Source organism: Anopheles merus, chromosome 2L, assembly GCF_017562075.2.
Source record: "Anopheles merus strain MAF chromosome 2L, AmerM5.1, whole genome shotgun sequence".
NCBI classification, from domain to species: domain Eukaryota; kingdom Metazoa; phylum Arthropoda; class Insecta; order Diptera; family Culicidae; genus Anopheles; species Anopheles merus.
In genome coordinates this window covers 26,504,462-26,527,047 of record NC_054083.1, presented here as the reverse complement: position 1 = coordinate 26,527,047, position 22,586 = coordinate 26,504,462, and the positions used below count along the sequence as shown (strand labels likewise).

The 22,586-nt window shown below is 45.9% G+C and overlaps 1 protein-coding gene across 6 annotated transcripts in view; it reads right to left on the bottom strand.

Annotated features, from left to right (window-relative positions):
* Positions 1-22,586, bottom strand: part of LOC121592582 (Krueppel-like factor luna) — a 284,374-nt gene that overhangs the window by 12,793 nt on the left and 248,995 nt on the right. For all 6 annotated transcript variants that reach the window (XM_041914172.1, XM_041914168.1, XM_041914167.1 and 3 more), the window contains exons 3-4: positions 13,559-14,528; positions 13,338-13,481 (exon numbers count right to left, since the gene is read on the bottom strand). In XM_041914172.1, the coding sequence (XP_041770106.1) occupies positions 13,338-13,481; positions 13,559-14,528 (1,114 nt within the window). The remainder of the gene's footprint in view (positions 1-13,337; positions 13,482-13,558; positions 14,529-22,586) is intronic.

Sequence of the window (22,586 nt, the reverse complement as noted above, 5' to 3'; positions counted from 1 at the left end):
TCCTCCAGGGAAGGGAGAGGAAGTGCACGGATCGGTGTTCCGGGACGGCAAAAGTTTCATTAAACAGCTACCGGTACACAGTCGCGCGGACGATTTCTCACTATTAATCTCGGTGCAAATGAACAGCAACTGGGGACGGAATAGTTTGTGTGCGTTGGTGTCCAGTTTCCCGTTTCCCTATACTGTTGCACGGTTTCTTTTCGGTTCGGTGTTTTGGTTGAAGTCCTGTGAACGGTTTACAGTTTCCGATTTTACCTGCCGAGAAGCAATTACATTGGGGGAGGAAAACTTTCACCCCATTTTGCCCAAACTGTGATCGTGTTCGACTGGAGTCTATTATAAATTGGCTCGATCGGTTATCAGATTATTAGTTGTGGAGTGCTTGCAGCGAAGCAAGAACGTTAAAGCTGCGGGTTGAACAAATCGGTTTAAAGTTTTCGAAGGTTTAAAGGGAATTTCAAGACATCACAAGACGTCATTTTCGAGCAGGAAGTGAGGGAGCAATAACAGGAAGGGAATATAACAGAACGTTCTGACAAATGCCGCCGTTGAAACTGTCAACCGTCTCGCCTAAATTCCCGCGAGCCTTTAGTAGGATCGTACCTCAAATCCGTCTTGGGAAAAGATTTAAAAAGGAAGGAAAAAAAGGACCCAACGAATCGGTGTGGCTCGATTTATCTGCCTTGCTATCTGCCACATCATATCCTGATGCTGCTGCTGCTGCTGCTGCCTTCTCTGCTTAAAATGCTGCAATTTCGTACATAAATTATGATGCCCGCGATGTCCTGAACGCTCGGGGACTGTCTTTTAGAGAATTATGATGAAAAGGATGTCTCTCCGTCGGCTGCGGGGTGGGGAGGGCTGCGTCCCGGTAGCGTTTCCGGGTTCCGGGAGACCCCCCACCCCCCTTCTTCGTTGCTGGCACGTCTTAAAAAGTCATCCCTTGCCTCCAATTGGGCTCTGCAGGAGATGACGGGTGGTTGGCAGGGACTTAAAAAAACGCCAAAGAAAATCCAAAAAATACCGTTTTCGCCGCTTCGGTACGGCACACGGGGCATGCTGGGCAGAATATAAATATTATGAACACGCGCAGCAGGACTAAAGGCATAGAGCGAGAGAGAGAGAGAGAGAGACAGAGAACGAGAGGCTTTGGTTCTTTCCCTAAAAGCCCCAAAACGAAACGGGATGAAAGATGTGACAAAACTAAAGCCACGTGATACGAAAAAGCTGCAGCAAGGTCGATACACGACTCCCGCCGTGAACACACACACGGTGGAAAATGCTTCAAAAATCCTGTTGGTTAGTTGTGTGTGTGTGTGTGTGTGTGTGTGTGTGTGTGTGTGTGTGTGTGTGTGTGTGTGTGTGTGTATGAGTGAACGTGCTGTTTCCGAAAATGGGATTGCGATATTATGTTGGTGCCGACATTAATGGTGGATGTGGTCCATTAACGGGTGCAAAAGCAAGGAAGCGACTTGGGTTCTAAAAATTGGCCCCTGCTGGTATGCAATGCGCATTGCATAAGGATACTTTTTTCCAAAGCTGCTTGTTTTCGTTTTGTTCTAAAAGTACATATAAATATTAAAATTGATTTCTAGTCAAAAATTATTGCACTCAAAGGGAAGAAACGACTTTTCTCCAATGAAGTTATTTTCCTCGTGCAAAAAGCAAATAGCACCATTTACGACGATCCCTTTGAAGCTTATCCCCAACGTAAAGTCAATGGAAAATGACACCGAAAATGCGGCTTTTACCCCGTTGCATGCAGCAGTGCAGGAACTTCTTAGTTCCTTTTTCGCATCCGGCGCTGCGGCCCGTCCCGTGCTCGCCACAAGAAGCTTCCGCTCTGAAAAGTGCAAAGGCGTCGTGGCAGTAACATTAGCAGCACGGCAACGTCTTCGCTGTCGCCCCAAACTCTGGGCTTCCCCGGAAAGTGGTCACGGGAACTGAAAGCTGACACAGAAAGCCGATATTTCGCCGCTTCATCCTGCTGCTGCTGCTGCTGCTGCTGCTACTACTGCTGATGGTGGTGGTGGAAAAGTTTCCGTGTCGTATCGCCTGACAGCATCGGTAAATCTCCTTACAGCTCTGCCTGCTTTTGTCACCATCATTAATCGAGTTGTGCGCGAGTTGTGCCTGGGGGTGGGCGCGATGGGCGAAACGGGAGCAAGGGATCGGGACCGGCTCCGGCCAACCAGCCAGCCGGACGGGACTGGAGCTAATCTCTTCTTTATGGTGCTGTTTTCCGATCGTAATCCTTTGGGAAAGGGCGCAGGGACAGCTTGCCCGGTCAAGCAGCGCGCGGGACCGCCTTTTGTAAGTCATTTACTCGCTCGTCGCGTGCACGCTACGGGAGGAAATTTGAAGCGAGAGATTTTTCAATTCCTTGGCTCCCGCAGACGCAGACACCGAGGAAGCATTAAGTATTAAGAAAAGCTTGCTGCCATTCGCTTCCCCCCTTTCCCCTTTTAGACACTGCCCGAGTGTTTTGGGAGTGGTACGGAGTCAAATTATGCTTGAATTTAAATTCATTGGGTAAATTGAGAGGAACATTTAAGCTAACAGTGAAGTAAAAGCATCAAACAAAACAAAAAAAAGTACCCCAACCCAAAGTGGCTTTTAAAGCGCGCTAGTCTTATGAAATGAGAAAAGTTAGGTTGTTCTTTTACTATTCAAAGGCTGCCGAAGATCTTAACTAGTCACTCTCTCCCACTTTAAACGACCCTAATGAAAGCAGAGTTCTGTGGCAGACCCTTTAATCCTCTTTTTTCCAGCCCACCAAACCATCTGCCAGCGCTAGTCAATTGATAATCGCTTCTCACCAGAAGTACCCGGGTCCGAGGATAATTACTAATTAATTTTTAATTAACATACAACTCAGCACAAATCCAGCGGGCTGTAAAGATCAGTCAAGCTTGGTCATAGCTAGGTTTTTTTCTTCTTCTTCCCTTGCTCTCCGCAATCAAAACTGACCCAACCCGACGGTGTAGTATTGAATGAATAGGTTCCTGCTAGTACATATCTTACCGGACCCATCTCCGATCCATTTCTTGACGTCATACTTTTGAACACTTAACATCGTTTTGCTTCGCACACTTGGCTGTGCACTAACCCTTCAGCAGTAGGGAAAGGAGTGTACAAAAGGGACGGAGAGAAACAGAGATAAAGAAGGACACTGGGTACTACTATCACGCAACACAGCTCAGAAGAATGATCGTTCACTTCGTTCCGCTTGCTTAGCGGTAAAGAGGAAATCAGCGTTTTAATCGCTAATTGAAATCCGGCCATGTTTTACCTCCCCGGTCATACTGTTTTGGTATCCCAAACGTCGAGGGGTTTAATGTGACGGTGTCTGGTACATAATGGAAAAAATCATTGGTAAAAAAAAAGATCAAACACTTTTTTTAAACTCTTTAATAGTGAATCTAATTGAACACCATTAAAACGTGTCTCGCAATGGAGCCAAATTAACCCATCATAAGGCCGTTTTATGATTCCGACTTGCGATTTTTTATTGAAGCATGACATTTGGCGGCGGAGTGTTAAGTGTTAAGCGATGTCCACGGTTAACAGGAACTCCGTTGCCTGTTTGTATGTTTTTGGGAGCAGGGTCTTGCGTGATTTTTTGTCTTGTCTCATTAGAGCATCAATGGAAGAAATAAAATACGTTTCTACACGATTCAAAATGTTGCTGGTTATTCAAAAATATGCATAATCTGAAAGATAGCCTCTATAAATTATTTGTTATCTATCTTTTTCCAGTAGTAAGCAAGTGGTAAGGTTATTTTGGTGGTTTTCTCTAACTTTTTAATTTTTTGTTAAATTTGTATCTTCAATTTTTTGTTAAATTAAAAGACCAAGCTTTTACTAAAGGCCAGAATTCTCGACAATTGTTGTGCTGTATATAACTGTACCATTTTAAAACTTCATAACTGTAATAACAGCTGGCCAAGTTTAATCAATTGTTTACTGATCCATTATAGACTTTGGTTGTTGACTAAACACATTTTTTGAAGCAGTATATTTATCTATTAATTAATTTGTTTATTTATTTCTTTATGTTATCAGTAATTTGTTGATGTATTTATAGATTTATAGATTTATTTAGTTATTTATTTATTATTATATTTATTTGTTTATTTATTTATTAATAAACAAGACAACAGGAGTCCATTTGTATAGAATTTCTATTTGTTACATCACGGACCAAGTTTCCAAGTGGTTGGGCAACCTTCTTTGTTCAACTCTGGCATGTTGTTTTTTCCATCGTTCATTACTATTGATGATACATGCACGTACATGTAAAAACTGTTGCAAAATTTGATGATATGCTTCAATAATATTGACCCTACTGCAAATACAATAAAAATACCGATTTACCTCATGCGTCAAACTAGCCTCTGTGTTTTCAACATTACAAAATGTGAACCAATGCTAATGTATGGCATACTTGAACAGGTTAGCCCTTGTTGGTTTCATATTTTCAATTGCGAAACAAGTATTCGGTCAAAAAGTGATTTTAAATTGTGTACTCACGATGATTTGCAAAGCCAAAGAACTATTAAATTGATGTTCTAACCGAAAACCGAACCACAAAACGGAAATGGAATAAACAATCATCATGGCGTAATGCAACTGACAATTGAGTGATGAAAACTACAACCTAGATGCTGATTATTCCACTGTCATAGGGTGACAATTTCAGTTTGCTGGCCTTAAACGATGTAAAATTTGAAAAGGACAAAACACAAAGCAGAAATTTACACTTTTATCGAATGTCTTTACCGTACTAACTGTTGGAACGCTTTGAAGCAATTAGTTTGCTCACTGTTGTACAGCAAGACATTCGACTTGCTTTTTGAAAATTGAACGATCAATACCTAACACAGCTTCGCAGGGGGAGAGTTGGAAGCACCCTGATGGCGCTGATTGCCCGACGGCTTCTTGAAAGTAGCACACCTCAAGTTAAGAAACCATCGTCCTTACCGGATGGGGAAAGGACGAGACAAAAAAAACGCCTTGGCCCCCTCTCCTCATTTTACAGCGAGTAAATCCTTCTTCTCTGCAGACAAGCACTTTCTACAGCTTCCTGAGGGCCGCATCTAAATCCAAACCGCCCCCTGTAAACCGCCATCTATTCCACCGAATATTTCGCAAACGGTACACCCGGGACACATTGGGTGGAGGATTGTGTATGTGTGTGTGTGTGTGTGTGTAATTGCGCCGTGCACGCGGAGCTTTCTGGTTTCGGCTTGCAAATGTTAGGAATGGCACGAAATGGAATGGAATGGAATGGCACGGCATGGAATGGAATGAGTACGCAAAAGCATTCCGGCCTTGACTCGGCCGCGTTTGGTCGGTTGGTATCGTTTGCGACCGTACCGTGCCCATTCGCCGCTCACATCCCACTGCCCCGCAGAGTGTGGGGAGTAAGTTCCGGCAGGGTTCCAGCACGACTCGGTGGCTCGAAAGGAAAATCATGCCCGTGCGTCCGGGTGGTGCCTTCTGATGAAAAATTCAAAATATTCTAGCCCGAACTTTCTGCTGCTGCTGCTGATGTGCTGCTGCTGCTGCTATGTTCCAGCTGCTTTTCGCGCTCCATTGCACAATGAAATAAGATTGTTTTTTGGTGTGTGTGTGTGTGTGTGCTGTTGTTAGCTTGGATGACCCGGCCCGGAACGGTGTGTACGAAAGGCGAGAGAATGTAACCTGCAACCTGAGAACGTAACGGGCAAATTGGGACTTCAAACGCAGGTGCGTGCGTGTGTGTGTGTGAGTGCGTTTTTCCACTGAAGTGAGGTGATTTAAAAGAGCAGCGGGAGGAGAGGATCTGCTTGAGGAAGGATAAAATTTCACAAACAAAATGAGGTGAGCAAAAATGGAAACAATCTGTTCGCGTTTCGTAGAATGGAGTTATCGTTTGAAGGGCAGAGTGGTATGAACGATGCATTTGTTAAGAATGCTTTCGAAGGTAAGACTAGCCAGAGCAAGTTCGGTTTAGAATATTTGATTTATTATTGTTTGAAAATAAGCACTACTATTCCTCATCTTTTTAAAGTAATGCACACGGAGCAAACGATCTGATTAGAAGCAACAAATTGAGCTGTTAATTTGGACCATTTTCTTCAAAAAAAAAAAAAAAATAAGGGAAACAGGCAAATGTTCTCCAGTTGCTAATGATTGCTATCAGTACCAGTGAGATATTTAATAAACCCCTTATTGTTACCACTGAGCTGCACAGAATGAACCCCTCAACATCTCCTTCAGTGAGTGTGTGTGTTGATTTCTTATTTAATTTAAACAAATTAACCCATCAATTACAGCTCCATTCCACCCTCTCTCTCTCTGTGTCTCTTTGCATGGTTGGAATTTGAAGTAAAGCTCGGCACGATGAAAGCTTTCCAACCTCCTGTGAGCAAGCTTTTGGCTTGCTCGCTTGTTGATTTATTCCTCGTGGAATTAGTCGAACAAACTGGCCAGGCTGCTGGCTGCATCGACTTATGACCTGCTCGACCAACAGGGCCAAGGGAAATTCCGTTTCCAGCCAACCCACCAACGGCCAAACACACATTCTCACATATAACCAGCCATTATCTTCTCGCTGCGCCCTGCTAGCGTCTGTTGCCCGCTTTAAGAAATATGTCTGACCATTTAAGTACTCTTACACCCAACACTCTCTCTCTCTCTCTCTCTCTCTCTCTCTCTCTCTCTCTCTCTTGCAGTCTCTCTTTCTCTCTGCCTCTCTTTGTACATGAAAGATCGTGCTGCCGCTTTCATCCCGTTTCGCTCACTATATCATCATCTGGAAAATACGTCCGAAAGGAAAATATGTTTCCCTCCGGGCTGTAAATGGCATTTTATGTTTTATGTTTAAACATTGCTGAGGTTAAATTGTTTCTGCGGTTCAACCACCCAACCAGTTGGACCCCTTTCCATCCCGCATCCTTCTAGTGTGGGTGTGCTTTTGGGTGGATTTTAACCAAACTTCCAACCATTATGGCGGTGCCGAGTGCGCGCTCGATTAGCGAGCCGGGGTGCGGGTGCGAGCGAACCACTGGCCGCTCGAGAAGTTGGTTGACCTGCACGCGTTGGCCACTGCACTGCTCTCGGGCTCCCTTACCACCCGCGTTTCGGGCCGCGTAGGCACTTTTGTTCCGGCCCGCCCTTCCCGAAAATGTGCAAAGGCCACTTTTACCGTGCTACCGTGGGTCGTATTTCGTATTACCTTTACGTTCGAGCGATGCTGGGCGCTTAATTTTTGCGCTCGGCGGCTCGGCCGTGAATGTCTGCCCAGCATGTCGCAGCGTTCTGGAGGGTGTGTAAGGGTGGTTGGCATTTTTTCCCAACCCCCCCCCTCCCCCCCGGAAATGATGATACACTTTCCCTCGGAGGGAAACATGTTACCACATAAAATATGATTTTAATAAGCTTCTAGTTCCACTGGCTTCCCCGTCCGCGCTTGCTGGGCCGTGCACATAACACGATGAAGCACGCTCGGCTTTGCTGAACCGCGGATGACTTCTGGCTTGCTGATTCCCCCTTTCTCCCGTACATAACATCCCCCCCCCTCCCATCGTTTGCTTTCGCTCGTACTTTAGTGCTCTTTCACGGTTGGGGTTTTTTTCCCTTCAGTTTCATTCCTGCCACCGTTGTACTAAATATGTGTGTGTGTGTTGCTCTATCCAACCAGCCGGAGATTCAGACATTCTTCGCTCGGCGGGTGGCACAATCGGTCGCTCATCCCACCTTTACCCACCACCACAGTGCAGGCAGACGGTGGAATTTATTGAAAATCTTCCCTGGCCCTAAAGAATGGGCAGACGGCAGACCGCGTGGTTGCGTTGCGAGCGGCCAAATAACTCACCGTTGTGTAATTTGCTCGTGCCGCTGTGCTGGCCGTGTTTTTTTTTTTGGTTTTGCTTGATTTACTTACTATTCCAGCTATTAGCGGCACGAGACTTAGTGGTTAAACGTGCTGAATTGATTTTTCCATTGGCTCTTTGCTAGTGAGGCTTTTCCAACGGAGCTGACAAATTGTTGGGGGCAAATGGGGCATGCGGCAGAAATGTGTGGTGAAGTTATTTGGCTGTATCTTTTATAGCTCAAAAATCAATTTGTAATGTTTTTTTGGAGCTGGTTTGCATTCGTTTCTTTCTTGTTAATAATAATTTTATGTATTCAATTATCAACAAATCAACGTTCAAGGATTTGTAAAAGTACGTATTGGCCTGAAACAGCTTTGATTCACTGTTGAAGGTAGGTGATGCTACAATTCAATATATATTTTTAGTAATTTAGGCTAAATAATCTAATAAATTTTAGAAGCCTTTTCATTAATAAGTTTCTAGGTAAAACCAGCAAAAAAGTTTTACTTATATTATATGCTTGTAATAAATCATAGCCCCAAAATCAATCGCCTTTGAACTAAACTGATTAGTCTATTTTCCTACTAAGCTTCAATTTGCATACCTTCAGGCGTTTAGCAGCACCAGGCGACGAACCTTGTTTAACAACACCTCATTTCGTTAAAAAAAAAGCACTGCAAACGAAAAGAGCCAAAAAGGAGAAAAAAGGAAATATGTCCCTTGCTTTTTTGAAAAACAGATTCTTTCCCCATACATAACCCCACAAAAAACACACACACACACACCTAGCGTGAGCGTCTCCAGTGAAGTGTGTTGAAGCAAATAACCGCTACTTTAAAACCCTTGTACCCGAAACCCCACCGCACTTCCGGTCACATGGAGCCGGTCCCGGAAGACGCTTTTACCCAAGCCCTTGCCACACAGCCCAGCCAACCCTTGAAGAACTTTACGAGGATAATTATCGTTGTTTTGCTTGCACCGTTCCTCTTCCCTTTTCGCAACCATCACTCATTCCCACACCGCCTCACGCACGTTTCCGTCCGGACCGGGGTTCCGCTTATCGCACTGGAAGTGGATACACTTTAAACAACTCGGCTACCTTACCCACCGTCTCCGTAGCCACCATGTCGCCAGGTTTCGGAAGAATTACCGAATCCTTCCCAGGGCGCCGCAGCATATGGCCCACGATTACGTACTGCATCCGTATTCCGTTCCCGGCCCGATAAACGACCCACCCCGCACACACACACACACAAGCCGAAACACGGGGGGCCCCTTTTTGGTTGTTGGTGCTTGTTGCTCTCTTAAAGAACAGTGTCTCTCGCTCTCTCTCCCCAGCATCAACGCTGGAACATGCGGAAGCTGCCGGAAGCGTCGACAAAAGCGACGGCGCACAGTGGGGGAAAACTGGGGCGGGAAATGAAAAGAGGAGGGAGAGGGAAAACAGAAAACTTCTTGACGCGCGCTGGGCTTCAAGTGGCTGCCATCCACTTCCACACAGTGAGCGAGCGCGTACTCCCCCGTATAAGAGGCCGTTTCCATAAGAGTGATTTAGAGATAAGGCACGAGTCAAAAATTATTAGGATAAATATTTTGCTCCTTTTGCCGCTCTCTCATTCTCTCTGTCTGTGTGTGTGTGTGTAACTGTGAGTACGAGAGAGAGAGAGTGAGTGGTTGTTTAACGGGGCACCATTTTTAGTGGTGGTGCCAGCGCTGCTAATCACTCCCAAAAGGCAAACCCCGTAGCGGGGATGGGGAACATTGTACCGCTTCACTTTTCACAAAAAAAAAAACGGACGACGCTTTTAAGGGGCATCCATGGTGCCAGCACATTAACCCCTCCATCCCAGCTAGCCCCTCCAATCTCTCTACCCTTTTATAGATAGCGCCGAGCGACGTGGATTAAACAGAAATTATCATTTAACGGCATTTAGGGGACCCATTATTTAGGGAAACGGGACACGTACCACCGTGCAAAGGTTCCTCGCCTGATGGCTTTCTTTCTTAAAGGTTCGGTGTTTGCAGTAGTAGTGTAGTGGCACTCCACAGTAGTGTCTAGTCAAAGTTGTTCGTGCTTTCGAAGGATATGATGGAATTGTGCTTTGTTTAAGGATTATTCGAGTTCGCTGGATGAAGGAGTCGAACGCAGAGATGTTGTCATTCGATCGGAGGAGCTATGGTAGGCAAAGTAGGTCATTCCGGCTTCTATTCAACTGTCAAGCGGATGTGTAGGGTCGCTAAATGATACCTTCCCTGTCCCGTTTGATGGAATCATTATTGGACTGCTCGAGCAAAACGGGTTTTGTGTAAGGTTTTGCAGCAGAGTTGATTCGCAAGGTAGGTGTGTGCGTGTCATACAAAATTTACACATTAGTGTACACCGTACGGACACTGGTAGACATCCTTGAAGTAAAGCAATCCATACAAGACGACAAGCTTCTCACCTTGCGCAATGGCAGAAACAAAGGGAAGTTGTAGCATTTTCGTTAGACCAGCTATGAACACACTGTCCTCCTGGGATCAATTCTACCTCCTCGGAAAGGATAATAAATTGCGCCAACCGACCGGGATGCGAGACCGAGCTGTGTGAATGTTATTTGCAGCTCCACTGTGACCAGCACTATTGCGCACCACAGGTTAGCATCGAGTCTGGTGTGTTTTTCCGCTGTATGCCGGCTTTGATTGAAAGCCCAACCCAGGCCAAACTTATATCCAACCGACCGTGCCGACATCGATGATGAACTGGACCGAAACTTTTTGTCGTGCCCCTTCACCCGTTCACCACACCCAAAAGGCTGGCATAAAAGTTAATCCGGAAGCAAGGCTTTACGGATGAGAAGAAACCGTACTCTGCATATCCTCACCAAACTCGGGATTGTCTTCATGGTCACGGGATAAAGTTGAGCGGTAAATTAGTGAACCAGGTCACAAAACAGTCTACTCTCTCTCTCTCTCTCTCTCTCTCTCTCACACACACACAGACACACCTAAAACCCAATGAGTCAAATACAGTGGTCGGAAAAGTTGAGCTAATTTATTCCTGCTTCAAATCAACTTTCTCGGGGTGGTCTGTTTTCGGGAAGAAAAAGAACCCTCGCCCAGCCCCAGCAGGAACGGATAGAATGTTTCCATCAGCCGGGCAGAGACGGGCGGACAATAATGGGATCGCATGGTGGCGACCAGCACAAGCATCGAAAGAAAACACAGCAAAAACAGGACACTCCATTTAAGGTGGCACCTTAAAGGGACAAACTTTGTCAACAACAGCCAGAAAAGGGAAGCTGCAGGATTGATTTGAATAATTAAATCATGGTGGCTGTAATAAATACCATCGGTTGGGCCTTCACTGTGTCTGTTGCAAATGGCTGTGTGTGTGTGTGTGTGTGTGTGTGTGTGCGTCTTGCTGTTGCTTCAAACAAGGCCTCCAAGACCTCCTGACGGTGCCATCACCGCGGCCGGACCGCTTGCTGTGAGTTTTGCCTTTGAATATGAATCATTGATTAGTGTGGGTTTAAGATGCGGTCGCGTAAGGCCGAGTGCCGACCGCGTGCATGAGCTGATCGACGATGAAAGTTCACCGGCGGCGAAAGGCGAAGACGGTGACAGTAAGCCGGAGCAAGGGCCGGCAGATAATTTAATTGCCCCATGCGTACGTCTTCGGGAAAGGGATAATAGGAACGGTCGTCGGAAGATGAAGTTTTGGGCGCGCGCGCGCGTTCGGCAACCCGTAATGCGATTTACGGTCCTCCCGGGAAGCTGGGGACGGCCGGTTGTGTGCGGTTTGGTTTAATAATTTACTTAAGAAATAGCCGAGTAGGACATGTGTGGCTGTATGTGTGTGTGTGAGTGTATCTAATATCTTGCTGCTAAAGGAGTTTGGTTTGAAGGGTTAAGATGTTAATGGCAATTTGAAGCATACTTAAGAATGGTTTTCCTCCGTTCGTTCGTTGCGATGGCATGAGACGTGATGAACTGTTGAAATTTGGCATAATGTTTGCATATGTCTGTTGTCTGGGTGTTTGCACACTACCGTGGACGAGCTAAGACCGGTTCTACTTTGTACCACTATCCATATGGTTTGATTCAATCGCAACCGCTTGTTTTGGCCAAGAGCATTTTAAGTTCTTCTCAAATTGCTTGCAGAAAAGAGATAAACCAGAAATGCTGTCGTTGCAAATAAAAATCGTACGAATCTCGTACTTTGTGGTCATTAGAGCATTACACTTAAAAGCTCTCCAACTTTATAGCTTTTTAATAGGCACATGATACATAAAGGTAAACAACTTTATGTTCTTTGTGGTTTGTTTACATAATCTGCATGTGTGCATTTTGTACCTTTAAGGATTGTTAAGGACTAGTAAAGTATTCAATAGAATTTTAAAGCTTTCTAAGACATGTTTTCATAATAGGAATGTTTTTGTTGTTGTTGTTAAATCCCATGTTTTCAGAATCAGAAGAAAAGGTAAAAAATGAAATACCTCCCATGTTTTTTGAACATGTCACACGAATTATTTACTTTTGCAAAGTTAATAAGGCACACCATCAATTCAAAACTACAGTGCCTCATAACGAGTTTTTTTGCATAACGAGCAAATCTAAATGCATAAAAAATACCTCTCTTAATGAGTAAAATCTCGCACAACGCCCTGGCAATGTCAATTCCGTCCCTAATACATTTTTAAGCTGCCGACGCGAGCCCAAGTTCACTATTATTAACATTGAGCATTTCTTTAATTGCCATTATCGTTCTGGGAAATTAGATTCAATACTAAGAATCGTTTAATATTAAACTATTTTCCGGAGGAGAAGTTTCATGTAATTGTGCACAAGCGTGTGGTACATTGACGAGAGTTTTTTGCGTGTCGATACTAAGATTTGATAACAAACTACACCTTGCCTTGCCAAATATTACTATTATGAGGACGAATTTCAGTTTTTGCGATGCACATTGATACCAGTAAGTTTTCGAACCTGGAACCAATTATTTCACTTTTCATGCAAAATATATGAAAAAGTTTCCCCTTCAGTCCCTGGAACGGATTGAATTCGTTATGCGGGACTCCACCCCCAAAAAATCGCAATTCTTAATGAATTTGACGCGAAAAAGAATTCTTTCAATTATCTAGAATAAAGCTCTTAAAATAGGTAAGGTTTATCCAAGTAAGATTCACTAAATAAACAAAAATATACGGATCTCTTATTGCTGAAATGATACTCTCTATCATATTTCCTGATGTTAAAAAACGCATCTGATCACTTAAAGACGGCACAATGAATTGTCTCGAAACTTGAGATATTACCCCAATACAAGATCCCCGTGAGATATTCCTTTGCAACAATTAGGCAGCTTGGCTTGACTCTATATCAGCTGTCAGTCCATTAGTACAATTACAATCAATTGCATCTGCTTCACTAAGCACTCAGCTTCCTTGTTTGAGGCAACCTTACGCTCCACATTACTGCACTACGACCTACCTGTATGCGTTCGCTGGTGCGCCTTCAGATGGGAGCTTTTCGTGTAGACCTTTTTGCAGCCGAGAAATTGACACTTGTGTATCCTTCGTTTCGCGTCCGGACTGTGGTCCTGCTGTCGGTGGTGATGTTTCGAGCTCGGTTGTGCTGTTGTGCAAGCGAAGGAGAGAACGAAAGAATGATCGTAAGCGTCGCCGAAATGTTGGGTAATTTCATGAACCTACCTGACGCGTTCGGTGAGGCAGATGAGTTACGCTGCGCGATGGCCGCATGCAGCCCGGGGCTGACCTGTATCACGCGCGTCACGCCCGTCACCACATTCTTGCCGTTCGCACCGGCCACCCCCGCCGTCAATCGGACCACGTGCGGGCCCGCCGATACGCGCAGTATCTGCCCGCCCTGACGATCGAGCAGCGCAATTTCGCCCGCCGGTTCCTTCTTGATCGAGCTGAGCCCGTTCGAGCCGGCTAAACTGCTGCCATTGGTGGTAGTGGTGGTGGGGTTGGCCGTCGCCGTGCTAGAGGTGTTCGAGTTGTCCTTGCTGAGGTGTGACTCCGGTGAGGAGGGTGGCGTCAGTGTCGGCAGCAGATCGTTGCTGCTCGTCGTTCGCGCGACAAGCCGCAGCTCGATCGCCTGCCGATGGTGACCGTGATGAAGACTGGTGTGGTGATTGGTGCTGCTGCCGCTGCCACTACTGCTGTGATGATGATGGTGATGGTGGTTACTGCTATTATTACTACTACTGCTGCTGTTACTACTACTGCTGCTACTCCGGTTCGCTAGTTCCGTGGTGGGATTGATGCGGTTGCTGTACTTGTCACTGCGCTCGTCCTGGCTGTCCGACTCGGGATCATCGTCCGGGTCGTCGATCGGTTCCTTCTTCACCATGACGGCGCAGCTGAGTAGGCTGGCGCCACCAACCTGCCAGCCGTTCGTCGCTCCGTTCGAGCCGGGTGGCCCGTCGGACGAGAAGGAGGAGGACGAGGAGGAGGAGGATGATGATTCGGACCGCGAATCGGACGCCCGGTCGTTCAGGTTGAGCTCGTCGAAGCAGTACGGTTCGACCTCCACCTTCCACGAGCCGGATAGGGGCCCGGGTGCGGCGAACAGGTCCCAGGGCGTGTCGGTCGGCAGCTTCTTGTATTTCTGCAGCTTCGGCTCATCCTTCAGGTATCGTTCCATTTCGTAGCATGTCTGCAGGGAGGGCGGCGGGGGGAGAAATAAATGGGAAAAATTTCATATTAAAATGTGAAAATTACGTGGCGAAAAGTTTGAACAAAACAAAAAACCTGCCAAACTCATGCTCGGTGGACACACGTTACACAGGCACTGTTGCCTCCGTTGCTAGGGTTGCCATCGTTAGAGGAGGATTCAAAAATCATTCACACGGGCACGAGGCCGCCTTTGATGGCACACGGGCAACGACATGCAGCAACATGGCAGCAGTAAATGAAAATACTTTCGCAAACAAAACTTTACTCATCATGCATTGCACCGAAACACAGTGAGGGAAAGCTCTCCACGTGAGCGATGTTTGACGAGCAGCAGCAGCAGCAGTTTCAGCATTCCAAATGCAACAAGAATGCAACGCAGGAAGAGTCGGGCAGGGGGTTGGAGAGCTATCATTTTCCCATATCATTGCAATGTGTTTGAAAATTGAAACCACTCGGCTCTGCTTCTTTTCCTGCCATTGTGATTTGTGAGCAACTTTTCGGAAGCGGTGCGTTGAGCAAAATAAAAATAAACATTATCGTTGCCGTTGCGTGGCGTGGTGCTTTTCCCGTTTTCTCTCCCTCTCTCTGACACACACACATACATTTTTTTAGGGAAATTCCAAAACTCCTCCCTGAGAAACTTCCAGCACCGCGCCATGATGTTTCATCATCTCCACATCCTGCTCCGAATGGAATTCCCGGGAAAACGTCTAGTTTTTACTCTGGCTCGTATAGAATGATAAACTTTTGCGATTTTCATCACATCTTTCAAGCAGCTCAAGTGTTTCCTGTTTTGAGCGGGAAATTTCTTCGCCTCGATATACGAGCAGCTTACCGGAGCAGGGAGCAAGGGGAATGGAGTGTAATAAATAGATCCTTCTTACTTTTTTTTGTTGCTATCAATGAAGTACAACACAAATTGGGGAAAGAGGGAACGAGAAAACAAAAAGGAGAATCCACGACAGACAAATCAAATGGGAAAAACAAGCGAAACCGGAGAAGATATCTCGCGTGTCAACTGTAATGGATATATTTATTCATCTTCCGTTCATGGGGTAGAAGGAATTACAGTGAGGTGAGTTTCACCGTCTCCTCCCTCCGTCTTTCGGTGTGGGGAAAAAGTCACTAAAGCTTAAAATGTTTTCCACCACCGTAACGCGATGGACAGTTGCGGCAAGATTGCAAGAGTCGCATAATACGCAACAGGCATTATGCGGAGGTTTTGTTTTGTTGTTTTTTTTTTGTTGCGGGAGGGAATTTGCTTACAATGAAGCAACGAACAGCGATTAAGAAACTTTCAAATAAAAACAGTATGGAAATAAAAAAAATATAATAATGCTCACAATTTGGATACCGGCAGCGAGGTTGTAACGCAATGCGGCTCGGAATGAAACCGTCCCAGAGCACACACACACACACACACACACACACACACACACACACACACACACACACACACACACACACACACACACACACACACACACACACACACACACACACCACACACACACACACACACACACACACACACACACACACACACACACACACACACACACACACACACCACACACACACACACACACCACACACACACACACACACACACACACACACACACACACACACACACACACACACACACACAAAAGGATGGATCAGAGAAAAGTGCTGCAAGCGAAACAACATCATTCCACGGGCCGCAGAACGCAGATCAAGCCTGCACCACCGGCCAGCTGTATGGATGGATTTAAAAAGCGGGAAGGAAAGGTGGAAAATCAACCAAACAAGCTCAGCTAACAGGCACGCAACAGCCGCACGGCGCAGGAGAAAGGAGCAAGGTATGGCACGCACAGTACAGTACAGCAGTAGCAGCAGCAGAGGGAAATCTGTAAACTTCTTAATTACGAAATACTTTCTACTAAAGCATGCCCAAGCGTCCTAACGCTTTTTTAAGCAGGCTGGGAGAGGGGTGAGCGTGGAGGTAACCTCTCGTCTGGGTGGGGGAGTTCTCGCGCAAACATTTCCATGTCAAGTTTGGCGTTCGTGGCACGGTCTCAGAAAAAGGAAAAGCGCGCACGCATATTCACGCGAAATGCGGGCGGCCTTGAGGGAGTTCTCTGCTTTTTCATTTTCTTCTTCTTCTTCTTCTTCTTCTTCTTCTTCTCTCTCTCTCTCTCTCTCTCTCTCTCTCTCTCTTTTCCTCACTCTCTCCTTTTTTTGGTTCAACTCAGTCGACCACCGTCAGAAGTTGAACAATAAAACTTTGACTCACGCAAAAAATCATCCATTGGATCCTGGTCACGGCACCTGAAAAGGAGATGGGCATGGTGGAAAAGCCTCACGCTCGCTCACTCATTCTTTCTGCCATCATCTGACTCCATTTTCGCACCGCACCCGCCTGCACCCAAAAGTGTACACAGGGAATTATGTATATTTAAATTTATTTAATGGGAAAATTTACGTTTAATAAAATCTGCCCTGTGCTTGCAGCCCACCTCATCCCTCCCTTCACCTTTTTGAAAAGGCGTGCCAGACTGTTCCACTGGTTGACAGTTGACATTTTTCGCGCGAAAGGAATCTCACCGGCGGAAGATTTGTTCCCGCTCGCACGCTGCAAATGACGAGATCGTTAAGGAGTGTGAAAATTATTCACCGCGCCAAAGGTGAGCACAAGGTGCAGACACAACGGGCAGAACAAGAAGAAGAAAAACCAAACTCCACCAGGCAGTCACAGCAGTTTGGGGTAAGCTGGGCGGCTTTTACGTGCTATTTAGCATGGGGATTATTTGAGGTTGAATGCGTTTGATTTAAATTCTTTTGTTTCATTTGTGTTTTAAGCATTGGGGAAGGCGAACGGGTGGGGGATGCCGGATGCTTCGGCTTGTCTATTAATTTGGAAACATTCCGTATTGTTGGGTAGGGAGAATCGAGGAAGAGGAGGCAACATACGTTTTTGAGGGCATTATACATAGAAACGTTTAGATTGGGATTTAGGGGGTTTTTGAGTCTAGTTTTGGATAAGGAAGTGGTTTGGGTGAATATTTTTCAGATAAATGGATGATTTCAAGGAAACACAATGTGTTTTTTACATTCGTTACTTGAAAAAGCGCCCAAAAGATTGCACTTTGAATAGCATATTATGATTTAATAGACCAGTTTTTGTTGAACTATAATGATTTTAAGGACCAAAGCTCTTAAAATCTTTGCGGTACAAAGAAAACCAACCTCTCAACCACCACATTAATGGACTCTTTTCAGCCACAAACAAACGTAAATTATCTGTTTGCCAAGCGAAGCACTTCAGTAATCAGTCGATTGTAAGCGTAAGCCAATCAAAAAGGGGAGATGATTTAACACATGACTACCAGCCAACACCGATGACAGTTATTTATTATTTATCGAAATCGCTTTTCCCGTACTTCGTCTCCTGCTGGGTGGGACGACAACAAGCCAAGCAACAGCAGCAAAAAAAGGCATTCCCCAAACCATCCTACCTTACGATGACGGAAAGGCCTATTAAGGATCTTCGCCACCGTTTTTTGGATCCTCTCGTTCGACTTCCCGGCTTACGTACGCGTCCTTTAACGGCGGGCCGTTGAAATCTTACCACCTCCCATCGTGTTCGCTTTCAACGAAAGCAAGCAGAATAAGAGGCACCGTTAAAGTCGTTTCGGTTTCGGTTTGTCACCCTCCCTTTTTTTCCTCCTGAAATAAGCCAATAAATCCCCGTTGCCTCCCGTCTCCCGTGCTGTGGCCCACGGACGCATTATGAAAACGCGACCATCCACGGTCCGCGAAGGGTAAAGGGAAGGAATTATACCTTTCCCCCCAGTGCGGCAGCGGCTATTGGAAATGTCATCACAAGCCCGGAAGCTGCGAACGGAACGATAAGCCTCGCCAGCGCCCGTACCTGGCAGCGAAAGGGAAAATTCTTAATCCCGGTCGACTACTAATCGAGCCTTTTCAGACATTCCTACAGACCGTGCCTGGGTCCGGGCCGTCCTTTCTTGCTGCACGCTTTCCCGGCACACAAACACTTAACAGATTGACTTATTTATAAACCATTTGGCGATGGGAGGGGGGGGGGAACTGGCCTGATACTTTCCTTTCCGCTTGTTCGCCCTTCCCGTTACGGAAGAAATATGACGGAACCGACCGTAGTATGGCGAAGCGTGAACAGGTGGATTATTTGCCGGAGTCGCCCAGCTCCCGGCTAATGGGTTGTCGTGGCGTGGAAAATTACGATGATTTTGCACAATACTTGTGCGCCCGCTGACACGCACACACAGAACACACCGCCACACGCACGAGTGAAAAGTGAGCCACGACTTAGTAATTTAGGGTAAATGATGTCTGAAATTTGATTTATGCCCCTTTCGTCTCCCTCTCTCTCCCCTTCTCTCTCTCTCTCTCTCTCTTTCTCTCTTTCTCAACAAAGTGCTTCATTTTGGGTTGGTGTGCAAGGGCCTGGAAAAGCAAGCGTGCGCATTAGGGGAACAGGGGACCGATCGTTAGCCGATCGCTGGTGATTTATCGGGAAAACCCTGACGCCAGCGTACCGTGACGCGCGTATGTCATTCATTATTTATTAGGTACCACACTAAACACCTTTCCACTTCCGCGATTAGCAGCATTGGTGGAAATTGGAAACACCCCCCCCCCCCTGAGAACGGTGCCCCCACTTCCCCCTTTCGGGCATTTGCAGGTGGACGAGAGGCGTAATTGATTCATTGTGATGACAGTTTGAAAAATGCTGACGATATTTATTAGTGCCAGGTTTTTGTCGCTCGCTTTCGGCGGGGTCAATTGCGTCCCCCGGGGGGAGACGGGGGGAAACTAATGGCTTTTAAGGATTTGTTTAGTGCTTTAGCAATGAGCGAGAAACGCGGTAATCCAATGCAATGCAAATGATGATTCTATTTGGTATTTGTTCAAAATCCAATCAAACGCCATATGCGTAACATAGCTTTTAGCATCCCAAAATCGTGTACCTTTCCTTTCGCATTATGCTTCATGCCACCATTACAATTACAGCATTACAGTTTTTCCTGTACTCAATGTCCCAGCAACGGCGTTGTGCTTCTTGTATAAACGCTTTAGCGCGCCCGCTCCGCAGGTTAGCGTAACGCTTTCAATTCAGCTAATCGAGTGGCTGTCAGGCATTTTTATTACATTACCATCAGTGGCGCAAAGGGTGTATCCTTTTCCAGTGCAAAAAAAACGTGTGTGTGAGTGTGTGTGTGTGTGTGTGCTTTCGCAAAGTGGCAAACCAAGACTCTTTGCTCGGCACGAGGATGAAGAATCCTCCAAACGCCACTACCTCCTGACGTCGTGTTGATGGAGCGGTGGCCCCCTAAGGCTAAGAACTTTATTTGTGTATTGAGTGTATGGGGTGAACTGTCAAATTTTGTCACAAACACAGACACACTCACATACCCACACACTCCCATCTTACCTCGAGCACGGTATGGAAGGACTTTCTTTGCGCCCAGACAAGACAAACAGTGTAGACGGGGATGAGGTGGCCACCTTCCAGCAAAAAGGGGGTAATGTGTTTTTCATCGTAAAATTTATGATTCAATTTGATGATGGAGTTAAAAGCACAATTTATGCAGGGATGGAAGGGTGGTTCTTTTTACCCCAAAAATAGCTTCACCAACAGAGCGGCGATGGTGCTGCCACACACCACTTACGGCAATCAATTAGTTTAATTGTAAATTTTCGGTCGATTTGTGGAAAAAGTTTTTTGATAGCACAGCGAGACAATGTGTAGCGTGCTTTTGCAACTCCCAGTGCGCAAAGGATAAAGGATTGAAAGTGTGCGTGTGCGTGTAAGCGATGAGTTTTAGCATGTGCGTGATTTGTGGAGTATTAAAAACGGGGTTAACTGCACTTTTTAGTGGGGTTAATTTACCCTTTCAGTAAAGATTTCAGTTTTGAGATTTTGTTTGAAAAGTAATAAAAGGAGATAACTTTTGCTCAGGGTGTAATCTGGTTAGTTACCGATGATTAAGAAAGTTGTATTGATGGTTCGAAATTTGACCTGTTTTAATGCAAGAGACAAAGCAACGATTTATTTTCGGTAGCGCTGCAATGCGCCTGAATGTATGCAATATATAAGGTTATTTTAAAATTTGTGGTAATTACGTTTAAAATGTACGTTTACAAACACCAAAAAATAGAAACATAACTTATCAAAAGTCTACAAAAGTATGCCTGGAAATGTGTCCACAGCCCATTAAAAATAATAAAATTAATTCTTGGCTCGGAAAATTAATGATGCGCCTAAAAGTATACAATTTGTAAGACAAAATCCCTCTTTCCAGAAAAAAATACTTTTAGCCCAATAATCTCAACGTTGAACGTGGTTGAACTGGACCATTACCCCCCATTAATGGCCACCAGACCAAACGTAAGAGATCTGCTATTTTATGGATATTTTTACACCTTTAGGTACACCTTAGCTAAGCTTTACCAAAACTAACAACCGACCTGCCGAACCGACACCGCAGCAAAAGGTCGAACGCAACCGTCTACTGGTACACACTCGTCCAAAAATGGGCAGTACAGCTCGGGTACATGCAGTTAGCTTAGGCGCGGATTACACGTTTCGATTAAATCCCTGCAGCGACCTGCCCGGCCGTGCCTGCTGACCCCTTTACGAGAGCGCTTGCTTTCTCGACCGAAGAGCCCATTTTCTGGTGAACTACGGCAACGTTTTTCCCGCTCGCTGCACTACCCCAGTGTCCCCCCGTGCGACGCCACTTCAGGGGATAACAAATGCGACAAAATTGCGAAGGAAGAAGTTCGCATGTCACGCTGCGCTGGCATACATTCGGGCGCAATTCCCCTGTCAAACGCGCGTTTTGATCGCGACCCATCGGCGGAGGTCGAGTGTGTGTATCTGTGTGTGTACACATACTGGGATGGGAATGATGAATGATTCACGCAAATCCACAGCTCACCAGGGCGCATTAGTTTCCGGGCACACACATCGGTGGCGGTGGCCAGTATCATGCTCATCATCATCCTCATTCGCTGCTAGGGGCCTTGATGACGACGACGACGATGAGTGTGTCCGACTGTTTGCTTTGCCATTTCGACTGGTTAAATGAGTGCATAGCCGTAAGCCCAGGTCGAGATTGTCGCATGACGGGCGGATAGCACAGGCATGAACGGGAAAGTAATTTGCACGTTGGCTTCGGTCACACACACACACACACGAGCGCGCTCTCCCCGGCAGAGGCAATCAAAGGGAGTGTTGTCACCATTGAACGTCCCCCATATCCTTCCACGTTCGAAAACCCTCATGAGAATCCATCATGAGCTAATTCTAAGCCGATCGGGCCCTAGCTTATCCCACCACGTTCCGGGCCGCCCCATGCTGCTATCAAAACTTTCGAGCCGGGAATTTGGCACCGGGACAATCAGGAAACTCTGTTTATACAAACCGGAAAGAGAGCTTGGAAGCCCTCACCGAGAGGGAGAGAGAGAGAGAGAGAAGAAAAAAAAACAGATTCCCGCACGAGTGCTGCATTCGAAATGATTTGCCCTCTGAGGGACATGTACCGGTGACGTGCGTGGCTGCTGCGGTGACCTGAAAAGCGGGGATTAAAATGCTACTTCTTCGTCTCATTCATGCGTCAAACGCGGGTTAATATTCTAAGCAGCAACAGCAGCAGTAGCAGCAGTATCACCGGCAGGGCTCACGCTGATGAAATGAAGCATCAATCATTTTTATGGATACATTTTTCATCCTTTCCATCCGCTCGGTGGGGAGGCCGTTTCCTTGTGAGACACTTTACAGGAAGGTGGTCCCGTATTTTATGCCGCGGAAGGATAAAATATTAAGAAACGAACCTTTTTTTCCTCACTTCTCTAGAATGCAAACAACATCGGTGTATACCTTCTTTTTTTTCAAAGAAAAATGTATTTTTTATCAGTAAAAACCCACACAAAAACATCGATTTAAAAACATAAACAACTTAAAGCAACTTGGCTTGTCAGCACCTTAAAGTGACAAATTGATGTG